General features: G+C 35.9%; 1 protein-coding gene across 1 annotated transcript in view; it reads left to right on the top strand.

Annotated features, from left to right (window-relative positions):
• The window catches only part of TMC1 (transmembrane channel like 1), a 100869-nt gene that overhangs the window by 13223 nt on the left and 71091 nt on the right, over window positions 1-16555 (top strand). The window contains exon 4 of the mRNA XM_054583307.1: window positions 16443-16533. Coding sequence (XP_054439282.1) covers window positions 16443-16533 — 91 coding nt within the window. The remainder of the gene's footprint in view (window positions 1-16442; window positions 16534-16555) is intronic.

The raw sequence follows: 16555 nt of genomic DNA, 5'->3' as shown, positions 1-16555 counted from the left end.
CAAAATAGAAGTTTGGCAACCTTATTTTGGCTCCCAAAATATATTTTAAAATATTACTGACCATAAAATTCCCAAACCTGGGAACCATAGGTAACTATACATAGAAACTCACAAAACTGGAAAGTGATAATATTGTGATAATATTTCAAAACATGGTATGAAATTGAGTAAGAATGCTAAAGAGTATCTTTTCCCTTTATACCTGCACAGAGATATAGAAATATACCCTCCACTCTCCCTTGCTTGCATCTCCCTTGTAGGGCAGTGGAGCAGGCAGGGGCTTCAGACTTATGCTTGAATTTCAGATCTTTCCACTCAATAGCGATGCAATTTTACATGAATTATGTAGTTCCCTGACCCCAGGTTCCTTATGAAATTATACAAATTTCAGGGTTATGGGACTCATTAACTGAGATAATCCATGTAACACATTCAGCATGGTGCCAGAACATAGCACATAGCTGGGAAATACAAGTTATAATAATTTTTTCATCTCAGGACAGACTTGATGGTGCCCGGTTCCCTACAGTGTGGCAGGAGAGATGGAGAGAGTGTGGACCTGGTAGGATCATATAGGAGTAGACCTAGCCACAGGCAGCAGTAGAACTCTTGGGGGATGGCAAAACACTGGTTGCAGTCTCAATGGTCAATAAAGTTTTGATGCCCCAACAAAGGAAGTAGGTTATTTTGACAATTTGGCAGAATTCAGGGCCAGATCACTCTCAGGATTTTCAAAATGTACTCTCAGGGTGGTCTCGGGGTAGATTCTATGCCTTGGGTCCTTGAGCCTGAGTCCAGGGATTAAGCCATCTTTAAAAGAAGGAAAAGATAGGGATTGGGAAGGAAGCAAGGCCAACACCAAGCCTTATTACTAGGGCAGGAGTTGAAAACAGGAAGTCCACAGCTGCATCTAAACTACAGGTGATTTTTATTTGGTTCACATGCTTTTCATTTCTTTTGTTGTTATTTGTTATTGTGGCAAGATATATAGATATAACATAAGACACCATTTTAACCATTTTGGGGTATTTTTATAATAATATTTTTTTCTTTCTTGTTAAACTTTTAAAAGTGGGAGAGTTTATATTTTAAAAAATTCTAGATGTCCAGTTTCTGCTGGATAAGTGAAAGGTCTGATGACACATTCCTATATGAAAATTAGAGCTGGGGGTGAGCAATCACTGTCCCCTACTAACAGGTCATTCTCTCTTCAGTTTGCATAGATCCTAAACAATGCACATCAATTGCTTATGCTACTGGCCAGACCTGGTATACATCGGAGTTTGCTCTCTCCTACCTGTGCAGCTGTGGAGTAGGTTAGGCTTGTGATCAAGACAGTGATTCAGCACATCAAACCAAAGCCAGCTTTGCAGAATGGAAGCACAAATTTAGTCCCAGAGATGAAACAGCTGTAGCTTCTCTCCTGTCAACAATGTTCACTGTCTTGTGACAATTCTCCATGACCAATTCTCCTGCCTTGTTGCTTCGCAACTCTCAGCACAACAGGTGCCAATTACTATGGTCAGCCTGATTCTCTTTTTGTTTCAGCCTCTGTGATGAAATTGTTGGTACTCTGGTGCCTGACCTGTCTCTCTCTGTAGGTTTTTGAATGCTTTTTTGAGCTTTTCCCCCATGGATTTCAGTTACTCATATTATTCACGCAAGTGGCAATCAGTAGTTCATAGTACATGAAGGTAAAGCTTTCTCTACCCCAGGGTTACTAAGACATAGGACCCGGGCAGCTTTCCTCCCTCCCTGTATATCTTGCAAGGACATCTAACTCTGAGAGAGTTTTTCTGAGGATTATCTTATTCCCAGAACTGGTCACCACTCCTGGCTAAATCTATGGACCAAGGCTTTAGGCTCAATATAACTGCAGCATATATTTTGATCACAGGTTTCGGCCTGTGTCTGGGTTCCAAGTTTTCCCTTATGTCTTTTTGTAGCCTTATACCTACCGAATAAAAATCTTTGGGTAGAGGGGTATGTGCATCTAGCTTAGCCCAGGAGTGTGCATATATATATATTTTACTCTAAAAGCCATTGATATACAGGCAAAGGTTGAGACCGTCTTTAACTCTGATAAACAGAAAACTTCATTAAGCAGAACTGCAGATGGTCTATTGAATGGGCGAAACTATGTGTGTGTCGAGGGAGGAGGTGCTGGAGAAAGGGAAATTGCGCATTTTCCAATTATTTGAAGGTCAGTTGCTATCTAAAAAAAAAAAAATTCAACAGTGAAGGTTTTAAATATAAACTGTTTTTAAGTTGGATGTGGGTTTAACTGAGAAGTTGGATGACTAGATGTTTCCTCCTACAAGAGGTGGTCACCCTAACCTGGTAGCAGCCACCACAGGTGAAATAAAACACCTGGGTGGAAAATAACAGGTCTACCTATTACTCATCCTGAAACCTAAAGCCTTTACCTATATCAAAACATTCCATGTTGTAGATTAAAAGCCCTCATGACTAAACCTAAATAACCACTTTATTTTGTTTTAGTAGAATAGAACAGGCTTGGGATTGAAAATTAAAGAGACTTGGACTCAAATCTAAGCTCTACCTCTAACTTCGCTTCTCTGAGCCTTGGTTCATTTATTTATAAAATGAAGGGATTGAATTGTGGCCCATGGTTTTGGTTTTCAAACTGCTGTCCTCAGAGTTCAAGTGGTTTGGTGAAATCCCTTCAATGCAGTGGCGGCAAAGGTGAGGGAGGCGGCATCGCCACAATGCCGGCTTCAAGCAGAGGAGACCTATGGTTTCTCACTTCTACACAATGCACTCTATATACAGCATTCATTTGAAATAAAAATGCTTCTGTGACTAGTAACATGAAAAACAGTTTTAAAAATAACACTTAACTGGATATTTAAAGAAGCTGATTTGGGAGGGAGCAGTTCTCAAATTTTGAGTCTAGAAGTTAGGGTACAGGAGCACTCTGAATATACTTTTGCATGGGACTGGTTGTTGTGTAGAAGCCATTTTAAAAATATTTATTTGTATAAAAAATGTTTATTTAGCTATGATACTAACTGCTTGAATTTCTGAGCTTTGCAGCACACTCACCCAGTACTCTTAGGAGTTGCCCATCTGCTGACTAGGCCTGGGGATTTATTGATGAAGCACACAATGAAGCAAAGAATGTTACTTTTGGATGTCACTCACATTTAAACAGGTGTTTGAAACCATCAGCTAGTCATTGATACAGTATTCTTCCTTACTCAATCTCCCTGCATTTTCCTACACTTACCTTTGTTTTATTTTTTGGTTAGGGGAACTAACATATTTCTAGGAAAGTGAGTATAGACCAGAGCTGATTTCCTCTAAGTCATTTGGGAAACTACCCCACTTTTAAAGTTTCCTTGGAACTTAAGATTTTTTTTATTAGGCAATAAACATAATTTCTACTTTAGTTCACAAAGGCCTTTCCTTCATCTATTATTGTGAAGGAACAGGGGATTCCACACAAGAAGACTTTTAAGCACACCTACACACATACTAATACACACTTTAAACATTTGGGATTCTTTTTAACCAACAACTCAAAGAATAGATCTTCAGTACTTGTACATTATAGGTATCTTGGGTAGATTGATTTTCCTATTCAGAGAATGGAGAATCTAAGGCAATCAGTACATTTGAATTTTATAGATCAAAATGTAACATTGACATCCAGTTTATCTACTATTTAACAAGTGCCTACTAGGTATCAAGCTTTAAGCTGTGATCTTGGGCAAGTTTCTTAACGTCTGTATCCTTGAGTTTTCCTCCTCTATAAATTGAGATTAAAGTAGTAGTACTTCACAGAATTATAGAAATGATTAAATCAGTTAATAGACTTAAAGCATTGAGAATGGTGCCTGGTACATAGTAGTCATTTTTAAAAAGTTAGCTGTTATTAATTTCCTATCATAATTTTATTTATCACTGGCAACTATTCTTCAAAATAGATATTATTATTTTGGCTTTCACATAAGGAAAACAAAGTTCAGAGAGGATAAATAATTGTTTATGTTTGAACCACTTCTCAAGTGATAGAGCTGTGATTTGATCTTGTTTAGGAAATTATTTTGATGTGATGATCTCTAAGTAAACTACCAGGCAAGCTCTCCCAGAAGTCATGGGACTGACATGTTCACAGACCAAATTAACATTCTCAAATCAGATGACTTATTAAGTATATTTAAAGCACAGCAAGAAGTGAAGGCAAAGAGATGGGATAAATTAACACACTGGAGGTAGCCTAGCAATGGAGTGGTATTGTTGGCCACAGAAACACACTTCCTGAATCCTGGACTTCACAATGGTCATATGCCCTTGTCTCTCACACCCTACTGATGGTATGGTTAAGACGGCTGAGGTCCCAAAGAGGCCCATGGAATGAAAATGACTCAGACCCTATCAGAATGGCACAGGGTGAATTGTCAGTACACCTGACAATAGCAGTACTTTGTCAATTAGTCTGTTGAAATGTCATAAATTGTAACTGATTTTCTTGAGCAGAACACATGTGTAAGGTACATAACTATATTGGATACTACCAATGAGCTTTTGATATTAGCAGCGACAGATATCAGTGTCAAAGTGACAGGATTGTACTTGTTCTTTCCATCCCTTTCTGACTATAATATTTTTATTTGTTCATCATATTTGCTATCTATTTTCTATCTTTCATTGGCAGGTATTACATTTTACTAACCTACTATCTGTATTAGAACACATAAGTTATGTCTGTATCTCATGCTATAAGATTATTTATCAGTATATTTAAAACATCCTATGTGCAGAACCAGCTGCAAAACTTGTAGAAATGAAACATAACTAGTACAAAACGAAAAGTCAAGGCCTCTTGTCAAAACAATAAAAAATTTCAATTATTAAGAATTACAAAATGGCAATGTCAGAGCATTAATTAAGCACTGGGACCATCCGAGTGTGGGGCTCTGTGTGATCACACAGTCAAAGGCCCATAATTTAACACTGTCTATGAGTTTCACCTGAATATTATAAACCAAGGGCTTTCTTATTATCTATGCTTAATACTTCTATGAGTTCCATCCATTCCAATAGCAGAGTTCAAAAATCTTACATAATCCAGTAAACTCATATTACAGAATCCAGGTCTATGTAACTCCAAAGACACATTCATGAATTATAGCCAGGATATTCTTTTCAAATACCTCTTCAAACATGTCATTTCTATGTTCAAAACCTTTAATGTCTTCCCAGTAATTAAAAAAGTTTAAAAGCTTTTGCTTAAAAAAATCAGTGAGCTCCACAATGTGAATTCATAGGCTGAATTCCAGCTTCCTTTCCAAATCATTAGCTATTGATGGTAGTGACCATGAGGGTTTGGAGGTGGACAAAACCACCTCCAAATTTTTTTGAGTGTTTACTATGTATCAAATTTTGTATGCTAGGGGATGTTACGCAGACTAACTTATTTAATTTTCATAGAAACCTTGAAAACAAAGTTATCCCCATTTTACAGGTGAGAAAAATGAGATTCACAGGGGTACAGTCGTCTCACACAGCGAACAACTGTCAAGGTGAAGACTCAAGTCTAGATTTCCCATCTCTAAAATCTCATGCTTTTTCTCACGTGTTGCACTGCCTTTCATTAGAATCATGTTTTCCAGTGACATGTGATTAATCTTCTCTAGACATTCTGGGTATGCTTTCTCACTTGATTCCAGTCTCCTCTCCACGTTTCCTGTCCTCTGAGCACCTTTCTTTGCCAGCTCCTATAAAAATGGGACTCAGGTAGACTGTTATCCACTTGGCTCTCTCGTTATGCTGTATTGTGTCACATTTTTAGAATTATATGTAAGTCTTCTTCCCTTTGGAATAGATTTTGAGTTTCTTAGGACATGAAGATATTTTACAGCTCTTTTCTCTTAGGGCCTAGCATAGGGCTCTGTTCTTCATAAGCATTTAATTACTCTTTCTTCTGTGGGGGACATTAGTGGTGATTTATTTTGTTGTTGGACACTCAATCTGAAAGCAAGGGAATCATTAACATTCCCAGTAAAGGATAGGGGCCTTTTTAGGTCCTGGATGGATATGTGAACAAAGGGCAGGAATGTGTTGGTAAAAAGCACTGATTTGTTTTATTTGCCAATTTCCATGGTGTGAATATTCCTACTATGACTGATTTCAAGCTACCAAGAGTTTAAAAACCAGGTCACAAAATTCCTGAAAATTAAACAACCAGTAGCTGAGTCAGCTTCAGCTCTTCATTGGGAGATCTACTAATGCTTTTGATTAATCTAATTTGTGTTAGAGGAAACTTAATCTGGAGCAATTGAAAGCAGAGGCTAAAGAAAAAAAAAGTTTGTTGTACTGTAACATATTTCCTATATTTAATCTGTAATTGACCATGGGATGCTTGAATTAGAGCTGCCTGTGAGAACAAGCATTATTCTAAAATTTCAGGACTCCAGGTAAAGGTACAAAGTGAATTAATAACCTCTTTTTCTAGTTTTTATCTTAGCACTCTGCTAAATGTCTTTCATGTTATATTTTAGAATTTCTTTCCAAATGTATTACCACACAGAGATTCAATATTCCTCTCTTCTCCTCCTTCTGTTCTCTTTTTTATTTTAAACATTTATCTTAAAGAAGAAAACAATGTTATTCAAGAGCAAACAATTCTTGATTGAGATCAGAATTCTAGTTTGACCTATTATTCACATTAGAGTTCACCTACCACAATTGCCTGTTTCACCATTTTCATTGCATTAGAAATAATTTTTTTGTATTAAATAAGAACAATGTCCCTGAAAATTCTTTTCTAAGAATTTAGCCTGTTACTATTTGCTGTATTATTGTGAATGCTTAGAAAAATTACTGTGGTTAATTTTAATAATGCTTTTTATTTTTTATTTTTTTATTGTATTTCTTCCATTACCATTTAGTCCTCTTATACTCACCCCACCCTGCCCTCTGCAATCCCCACACTGTTGTCCATGTCCTTGAGTCCTTTTTTTCTTTTTGCTCAATCCCTCCACCCCCTACCCTCCCCCTGCCTTAGCTGTCATCCTGTTCTCCATTTATGAGTCTCCCCATTTTTCTTGTTAGTTCAGTCTGTTCATTAGATTCCAAATATGAGTGAAATCATACGGTATTTGTCTTTCTCTGACTGGCTTATTTCACTTAGCATAGTGTCCTCTAGGTCTATCCATACTGTTGCAAAGGGTAAAATTTTCTTCTTTTTCACAGCCAAGTGGTATTCCATTGTGTAAATATCCCATAGTTGTTTTATCCACTCATCTACTGATGGACTCATGGACTGCTACCATATCTTGGTGATTGTAAATAATGTTGCAATTAATAATTCTTTTTAAATAATATTTTGAAATTCTCCCTCAAAAGAAACAAATGAGAAAATTATTTTTTTTCTAGTGACATGAATATTTTGGAAACATTTTTAATTGCTAAGGAAGTCAGCTCTGAAATGTATAGGATACTTTTGTCTACCAAGAATTCTCCCCCTTTATTTGTGTCATGATTTATTTAATCTTTCTTATCTATACTGTACCATTTACCATGGTTACCAGCAGATGTTCTATTCTCGATCTTGGTTTGGAAGGCTTCTCAGTTGGTCCACTCCTGCCATTTCTTTTGGGAAGTTGGGAAGGCATTTATGCTGCATGTACCTACTTCAATATCTCAAGCACAAAGCCTAATTAAATAAGATGGAGGTCTGAGCAGATAGCTGGTGTAGGATATTGGTAAAATGGATTTTTTAAAAAAATGCTGATATTCGAAGAGGCTTTCCAAGAATCTTGGCAATCAATCTTATTCACTACTTTCTACAACCATCCACTTATCCAGGATTCAAGTAACCTCCAAATTCAAATAAACAGAGATTTTTTTAAATGGTATACTCTAAATTAATAATAACTATAATAAAAATAAATATTAGACATAGGAAAGTCCTGAAGTTTTATTCTATATAGATAAATTATGGTTATTGTCATCATAATTTCATTTTATTGTACCTTATTTCCTAGTCTTCTCAGTCAATGTACTATATGTGGTAACACACATTGAATCAGTTTTCACAGCTTGCCAGAGCATCCTACTCTCCAAATTTTGATAAATAGCCATTTACCTAACTTGCACTTCTTTAGAATTTAGCTATCAGTGATAGTTAATTTCACAACTTATTATTAAACTATAAGTACCTTATCTTTGAAAAATGATTGAAAGAAGAAATTCATTATTTATCACTTAAAAATCATCTAGGAAAAAATATTTTCAAATATAGTTGACATAATACATTAATAATAAAAAGAAAGCTAATGTGCCCTTGATAAGCACAAAGTAGGATTATTTTGAGAAATGTTTCCTTGTTGTTTGGGGTAATGTCATTGAGATCTCAGTTAAGATACTAATTGTGAAGATAGACCTTTACTTTATTAGGTTTATTATAAGAGAATAACCAAAGTATTTTTGAGGCTGTCTTTATGTATGTGATCTATGAATAGCAAGTGGAATGCTGTTTCGAGGGACTTCAATAAGTTTGTTTTTGTAGAATAAAAATGGTTAAGCCTTCTTAAAATGTTTGGAGAACATTATATTAGAACACTATAACAAATTATATAAAATAAAGGAGAATAATTTTATATACCAAATATAATGTAGCTAAGTTTCTCTACTGCTGTTCTGAAAATTAAACATTTTAAAATAATATATGTTAATTATGCTTTTGCATCATATATGTGCATGAACTTACATGTATATGTGTGTACATGTACACATACACCTGCACATACACATTCAGATATCTACATAAAGATATGTGACTTCTTGGACGAATTAATATTTATATTTATGTATACACTATTATAGTTCTTTTTGACCAGTGATCGGTCACAGGGATCAGGAATTGTTTGGAGGAGAGCTATGGAAGGAATGCAGGTCAACGCGGCATAGGAGCATAGTGTGCTCTGCGGGTGACCTCATCTAAGTTGTGTTGCCAAGTGCTTCGGACAGACCTCCAGATCTAAGTTTGTCATGGAGCAGCAATGAAATTTGCCAGGTAGTCAATTGTTTGCAGAACTCACTGAATTGCCATCATGTTGAATTTCTTGCCCACTCATGGATCAGAAGGCAGAACACCAGTTTCAACAGAAAACTAAAGCTTTTTAGCAATCCTCAATATTACCACACAACATGTGAAAAAATATTTCATAATACTTAGACATGCTCCCAAAGTATAAATATGAACACGTAAGTGCTGTGCAGAAATATTTTACCTGAACTTTCAAGGCAGAACGTTTTCTCTCAATCTGAGGCAGCACCCTGTGCATCCTCCTGTTTCACAGTATTCACATGTTTTGAGTGGATGCATTTGATCAGAGTGCACACAAACCACCAGAATTAGCACAGTCTACCTACCCAGTCCTGTAAATGGCCTTCTGAAGACCTGAATGTCTATCTAAGAATATAATTTTGTATATGTATTCATGGTGGAAATATTTCCTTTGTTAGGGAAATTCCTGCAAACCGATGCCAAGAATGCATTTCTCTGCCTATTCAAATTCTATCAGCCCTTTAGTGTCCAGCTTCACTCTTATCTCATTTACAGTATCTTCAACAAGCTCTCAAGCCTCATTGTCTACTGCTTTTTCCCTTCAAGGCTGCATGGCACTGTTACATAACAATTTTATGGGTCTATAACTCATTTTTCTTAACAGAGTTAAGCTTTAGAAAGGAGTCTACACATTTCTCTTATTTCTTTCAAAGCACTGAACACATTCCTAAGAACATAAAACATGCTGAATAAATACTTAGGAAAAAATGTTCAACTAAAAGGGAGAAAAAAAGAATGATAAAAATGAAATGAATTTGCTTATTGATCAGAATTTTAAATGGGTCCTTTTTGCAGCTATGTACAGTAATCTATATTTTTAGTGCTATTTTCACCCACTTCTGGGAACAGGTTTCCTACAGCAAAGGTTGGGGGTGGAGGGAACACCACCATTTTGCAAATCTTACGTGAGGAGAGAAGTTGAGGTAAGGCTTTAGATTTTGCTTTCCTCACTACTCTTGTACTCCTGATCTTAAGATTCTTTTGTGTCTTTCAAGTCACATTCTTCCCAAATCTCATTTCTGCTCTAAAACCAAAGCAGTAATTGTAGGCTGGAACTTAGATGTCTTGGGGATATGGCCTAGTTTTTTGCAGTCCACATAATACCACCCCTGCTTTCAGGTATCAGTGTTGCTAATTGCATGCACAGTTGATTCATTAAAATAAACACAAAAACAAAACAAAATAAAATCCTTAAAGTAGAAATTAATAAGAAGATCTGGAGAGGTTTATAAAGTTACTATTATAGTTTACTTTCTACTGAGAAAGAACTTATACAGTAAATTTGTAGTGCATTATCTCTGCTGATAGCGTTACAGTCTTAGAATTTTTTGGTGGTCTTCTATGTGGAGAAACCGGTTTTTGCTGTGACCAATATCTAAAAGTCAACACAAGCTTTTAGCTCCTGGGGAAATCTGTGTGGTCCTCTCTCCCCACTCCCCTGTTATTATAATACAAGGAATATATTTTAAACCATGGATTCAACTTTAAATTAACCAGGTATAGAGCAGAATTAGGAAAAACTTAATCAGTGAGTAGAGGAAGGTCTAGTGTTTTTATTTTTTGAAATTAAATCACTAAAGCCCAACGATGTCATTTCTCCCTTGATTCATCTAAAATTACTCTGAGATGCTTGACTATTCTCTAGAGTATAACTAAAATGTGTTTGAGTCTTTATTTAACATTTAAGGCAGCCACAAAAATTAACATTGTTTCATAGTCCCAAGGAGAAAATAAGCCCTCCAAGGTCTGAAGAATTTCTATGGCCAGTAACCTTGAACTTAATATAAATTTGACTTATCCAAGTATTGCTTTAGTTATTCACCAACTCCAACAGCTGGCTTTCACACATTTCCATGAGTGTCAGAACTAGTTAAAAAAATTGCCGTGAGAACTCCTTGTGCACAGATCACTCTAAAGTTTTTTGCTGATAAAAATTTTAGAGATCTTGGTTCTCTCTTTCCTTTTCTCTGCATGCGTACGCGCGCACACACTCACACACATATTCTGTGTAATATAATATGTGAAGTGGTGCTATCTAAATGGAAGCACAGCAAACTAAGCCATACTTATAGGCTAAGAGGTTACATGAATGCACAGGCAAAATTTTTGCTGTTTTTGTTTACTTGTTGCTTGTTTTCAGATTGTTTCCAATTTATTTATTCACCAAGGTCAATTTATCATTTCCAAATATATAGACTACTATTTATAGTGCTCTTACTATTTGTCATAAACACATTACATATATTATTATTAATTAGGTACATTCATACATATTATTTTCCTATAAAACATGCTGAAACCCAGTGGCATAGCTATTATTATCTATCTTATAGAGGAAGCAACAGAGCATCTTAACCATGACAATTACTGACACCAGCATCCCCTTTATAAAAAGATGTTTTGAACCATCACTTCCAGTATGAGGATGATTTTAAATAATTCTACTGGTCTAACTATGGAGATGTATTATCTAGGAAGCTTATAGTCCTTATTTTTACTTTCTGCACATTAAACTAGTTCTTAACTGCACATTTCTTACAATTACTCAATATTTTAGGAAAAGCCAGAGTTTTACCTTTAAGTTAATTCAAGTGGTCAGTTTTTTTAAAGTGTGCTTACTAAGAAAAGGCTTCTCATTCTTACCCTTTTACTGGGAAGTGTTCATGAGTGCAAGTTTTGATTACAGTTGCTTTAAAGACAAGTTTTGAAATGTCTTTCATTTACTGGAGCAATAAATAAGTTGCTCAATCATACTATCAAACTGAAAACAAGAGGAAAGAGAAGTCAACTTATCCTAACTCAAATAGAGAACATGTTTTCCTAGGATGAGATTGTGTCAAAGGCAACATAGCATGTCCTGACTACTTCCCGGTGCAGTCAGGGTTGTATCATGTGTTATGGGTAAATTATCTATTTTATAAGTTAGGCCAAAGTGTGCTCCTTCAACTATGTGTGAAAGCATTCTTGAAAGCCTATGAAAGCTTATTATTCTAATTACCAACACAAGGGGCTAATAAATGAATTATGAGGCCAGGTATTATTCGCATTAAATAGACCTCACTAAATTATTTATCCCTGGGTCTGGGGTTACATCTCAGAGAACTGTGCGCATTGTGCCAGAGCTTGCGTGAGCCTCTGAGACCTGCAGACCAGATTACAGTCTTGGCAGGCGGCTTTGGTTGAATGCAATTCAAGGGGATGACACACATTTTTCAGTCAGACATTTGGATGGTTTGAGGTCAATGTATATTCAAAGTTTATCCACCAAAGTCTACTTCATTTTAGCCATGTAGAAAAATCCTCTTAAGTTATCCAGATAAATATAAGTGGGTAGAAAAATGAATTAGCTAAAAGAAAAATATGAAGAAATGTTCTTGTTTTTTAGTTTTCAAAGACTTTGCTCTCTCTTTTCTTGCATTCTGATATCTGTCACGTGCAATCTATTGTGATAAATATGAGTCAGTGTTTATCTCCATATTGAATAATTTCTTTTTATATATTTTTTTTGAATAACACAGTGAAAAAATGTTTTCTAGTTAAGAAATGTGTTATCAAGGAGGATGGAATTGGGTGATACTGGTTTTCTTCCATTCTGACATTATGCCAGCTCCCTGCAAAGGTCAGCCCTGAAAATAGTGTTAAGGCATGTTCTCTCCCTGACTCATTGACCACATCCAGTCTCGTGTTCCTACTTCTAGTCCTGCAAGTTGCTAGTGCTTCTTTACATCCTAAGAACATCAGATTAGAGGAATCAAGAATCTGTTTTTGCTTAACAGTTATTCTCTCTCCACCCCTTGGGCTGCCAACTGTTTTAAAGCCGATCTTGAGATTTCTGATGAATTGAGTCTAGGGGTTATTTTGGCCAGGGTGGCAGTGGGGAGCAGAAGAAGGTAGAGTGGCTATTCAGGGATCCTTTTTGTGTTAACCTGAAGGCAGATCTCTTGGGCAATGGAAGAGGGGTTAGGGCATTAGGGAAAAGAAGAAATTCACCCTTGAGATTATGTGGAGTGGAGTGAAGTTTAAACTTTTATATATGTATATTGAGGGTATTGTGGGGGTAATCATTGGGAAAGATGAAACTATATCTTGTGTCAGGACAACTTGGCAATCAGAGACAGACAATGTTTAGATTGTTCGAAGGAAAATTATATTTTTAATAAATGACAGAAACCGATCATTTCCATGTAAGTTTTTATATTGTTAAATGAATTTAAAATTAATTTCATGGTGATTTTAATTTGGTGATAACTCTGACTTTTTTCTTTCTCTTAAATTGTGATAGTTGTTCCTGTACCATAATCAGCAGCTCATGAAATTAAAAATCTTTCAGGAATATAGAATAGAATAGCTATTTATTTATACTTCTGACTGCTTAGAGCAGTCTTGTTTTCTATTGGCTACTCATGTAGTAACTGATATAACTCTAATAGGCCAAACTGTGTACCCTTTAAATTATCTGCTAAGTATCTAGAATAGTGAATACACTGATAAAGTAAGCAATTTTACACTTGAAAAACAAATTTTACTACTAAGGAGAAGTTTTATTTTTCTGTTTTTATGTGTTTATTATAATAGAGAGCAATGTCATAATTCTTATGTATAATTGATTTCATGGATTTCAAAATTTTTGATGCCAAGTAATTGAATTATACTCAGTTGTGCTGTATAACATGGTGTATGGGTTACTAAAAGTCACTGCCACATGCAAACTTGGGCAATATAAACCATAGGATTTATAGGAAAAATGAGAATAGGGGTACAATACTCAAAAATATCATCAGTGACACAAAAAAATAGATGTAAAATGACAGCAACATTTTACACATGCTAAATGTTAAATACAGAAATGCTACAATACATGTGGCAGTTTACTTCGAAAAAAACGTGCAGGTTGCTGTGGAAGTGCTTTAGCAGGGTTGCAACTTGTGTTAATGTAAAGCATGGAAGGAGGGTCATTGTAACACCAGCTGTGAGTGGATATGGCTTTTCTCACTGGGGTGGTACAGTCAGGGAGCTGGTAGATGAGGTGTGTGCAAATGTGTATTCTTACACTGCTAGATTTAGCTAGAGGCAGTTTTTGCCATTTCCCTCTTGTATTTTGAAGATAAAATCACATATAAGCAAACAAAAATTTGTATTATGCTCAAATTGTTCTATAATCTATCAATCATACAAGAACAAATTTGCAGCTTCAAAGCAAGCATTACTGTAGAATTGACTGCGTAATAATCCCTTCAAAACTTGCACATCTATGATCTCACCTTATTTTTGTCACCATCCTAGAGGGCAGGGAGGGAAACAATTGCCTAGATTTTGTCTGTTTGTTGGAGAATACGGACCTATTAAAGGCCATGCAGTAAATAAAAGCACCTGTGTCAGAATGTTCTCAGGTCTGTGTGAGTTTCGGGTGACTGTGCTTTCTTTTGAGAAGTGGGACCCTTGTGAATGTGCACACAGAGAACATAAAAAATGTGGCCAAGAACACAGGGACAAATCTCAGAGCCTGAGTTAGAATCATTATGTGATTTTCAGTTTAGATAAGTTCATCATTTTATAATTGTTTGCTAAGTGCCACACTCCTGTCTTGTCATCTCTATAATACGTAGTCAATGCCTATATGTGACGTGTTTTTTCATTGCATGAACCTAAAACTCAGCCATGAGAACTCAGTTTATTCTTTTTGATGTGGCTTTATTGAATATCTTAGAATGTGTAGAATGTTTTAGAAACCATTTCTTTTTTTATTAATTTCCACTGCCCAGAGGTCATGTCAAATGTCAGGGCGTTCAACACCAAGGCCAGTCCAGTAACTCTTCTCTATTTCCAGAAAGCTTCCTTATTCAGTTTCTGAGAAGACTAATGAGGAGGAATATAATCCCAAAGTCTATAATGATTTTGTCTTCAAGCATTCATTGATGTGGAAAACACAGTTATTATATACTCCCCTATCTATATCTACCCTGAGGTATTCCGTTCAGCTCTGCTTCCAGGAGGTTTAGGTTTATTTAGCACCTCCTATCGTCCAAGTAGTGGTCAGTGCTCTTGGAGATACAGGACAAGATATTGTTCCTGCCATCAAGGAACTGATTTGGTGGGGTGGGCGGAGTATGGAGCAGAGGGGTTCTTCTGTTTGATGACTGCAGAGAATCTTCTCACTGTGCTGGTGTGTTTAATGGCAGAATATGGATGGGTACACGTGCGTAGATGAGTGGTAAGGCATATCATTGCCTATGTATCAACTAGGTCAGCAGGTGTGTGTTGTATTTTGATCACTGGGTATTGTAAAATCATGAGTTCAGAACTAAAGAACACCTCACAAAAAATCCTTCACCAACTTTTCATTTTTCCAAGATTTATTTTATTAATAAGGTTTCTTTATTAATCATCATGTCTTGAATGGTTTTATCTGTAAAACTGCACCTTCCAGGGGCCATCCAGCTGACAATGATGTTGCACCTGCACGATCACAGTCCAGGTCTGAGTTATCTCTCAGCTTCGCTGTGGCCCTTGAGAGGTCAAGACAAGCCTGACCTGCCTCAGTTTTATAAAATATTTCCATATACAAAACAAACAACAACCAAATGGACCAGGAACTTGCAAGTAGTGTAGCATTTTTCATATGTTCACATTACCCATTTTGATAAATTAATGCTTTTTCTCACACACACACACACACACACACACACACACACGCACGCACGCAAGACACTTATGTAACTCCTGTAAATGCATGAATTTTTGGAAATAATGTTAAAGTTTAAACCTGAAGGCCTTTCTAAATGCAAAGCCAAAGAGGATTTCTTTTCTTTTCCTCTTCCCTCAACTTCATTTGCTTTACATAATATGATTTTTCTGTTTTAAGATGTAATTGCTTTTACAAGATTAAATACCAGGTCAGTAATGTGTTAGGTGTCAGTTTTTCCTAAGCTCTCTGCTCTATTTTTTAAAAATAATAATCCTTAAAAAGAAAGAGATAAAGCATTTAAAAATAAACATTCTATCTGCCAAAATCTGAAGTAAACTTCAGATTCAACTTTATATGTGGTAGAAATGAGAAGGGCTGGGGTTCTCTAGTTTGATTTTAGCATAAATTCCTTGCTTTTCAAGGACTTCAGCTGATAAATAAGCAAGACTAAAATACCTTATTCTTCCTGGTCAAAATTCAAAACCTTAAACATCCATTACCAGTTGCTAGGTTATGAAATATAGCTTAGATTCACTTGTTAAGGGTCTAGAAGAAATGACTGAAAAATGAATAAAATTAAATGTTCACTACCTCTATATTCTATTACTCTGCACCCACCCCCACCTACCTCTTTTTTTTTCTGTTTTCTTTTTTCAGGGAAGCAAAAAAATTTGTGAATGAAAATGAAGGAGCTCTTGGGAAAGGAAAAGGAAAACGGTGGTTTGCATTTAAGATGATGATGGCCAAGGTAAGTATTTTCATAACTCAGA

This window comes from Pteronotus mesoamericanus, unplaced genomic scaffold (genome assembly GCF_021234165.1).
Source record: "Pteronotus mesoamericanus isolate MK-2021 breed Mesoamerican mustached bat unplaced genomic scaffold, CSHL_Meso_final contig_73, whole genome shotgun sequence".
Taxonomy (NCBI): domain Eukaryota; kingdom Metazoa; phylum Chordata; class Mammalia; order Chiroptera; family Mormoopidae; genus Pteronotus; species Pteronotus mesoamericanus.
Note: the sequence above shows the minus strand (reverse complement) of the source record. Positions and strands in the feature narration are given on the sequence as shown.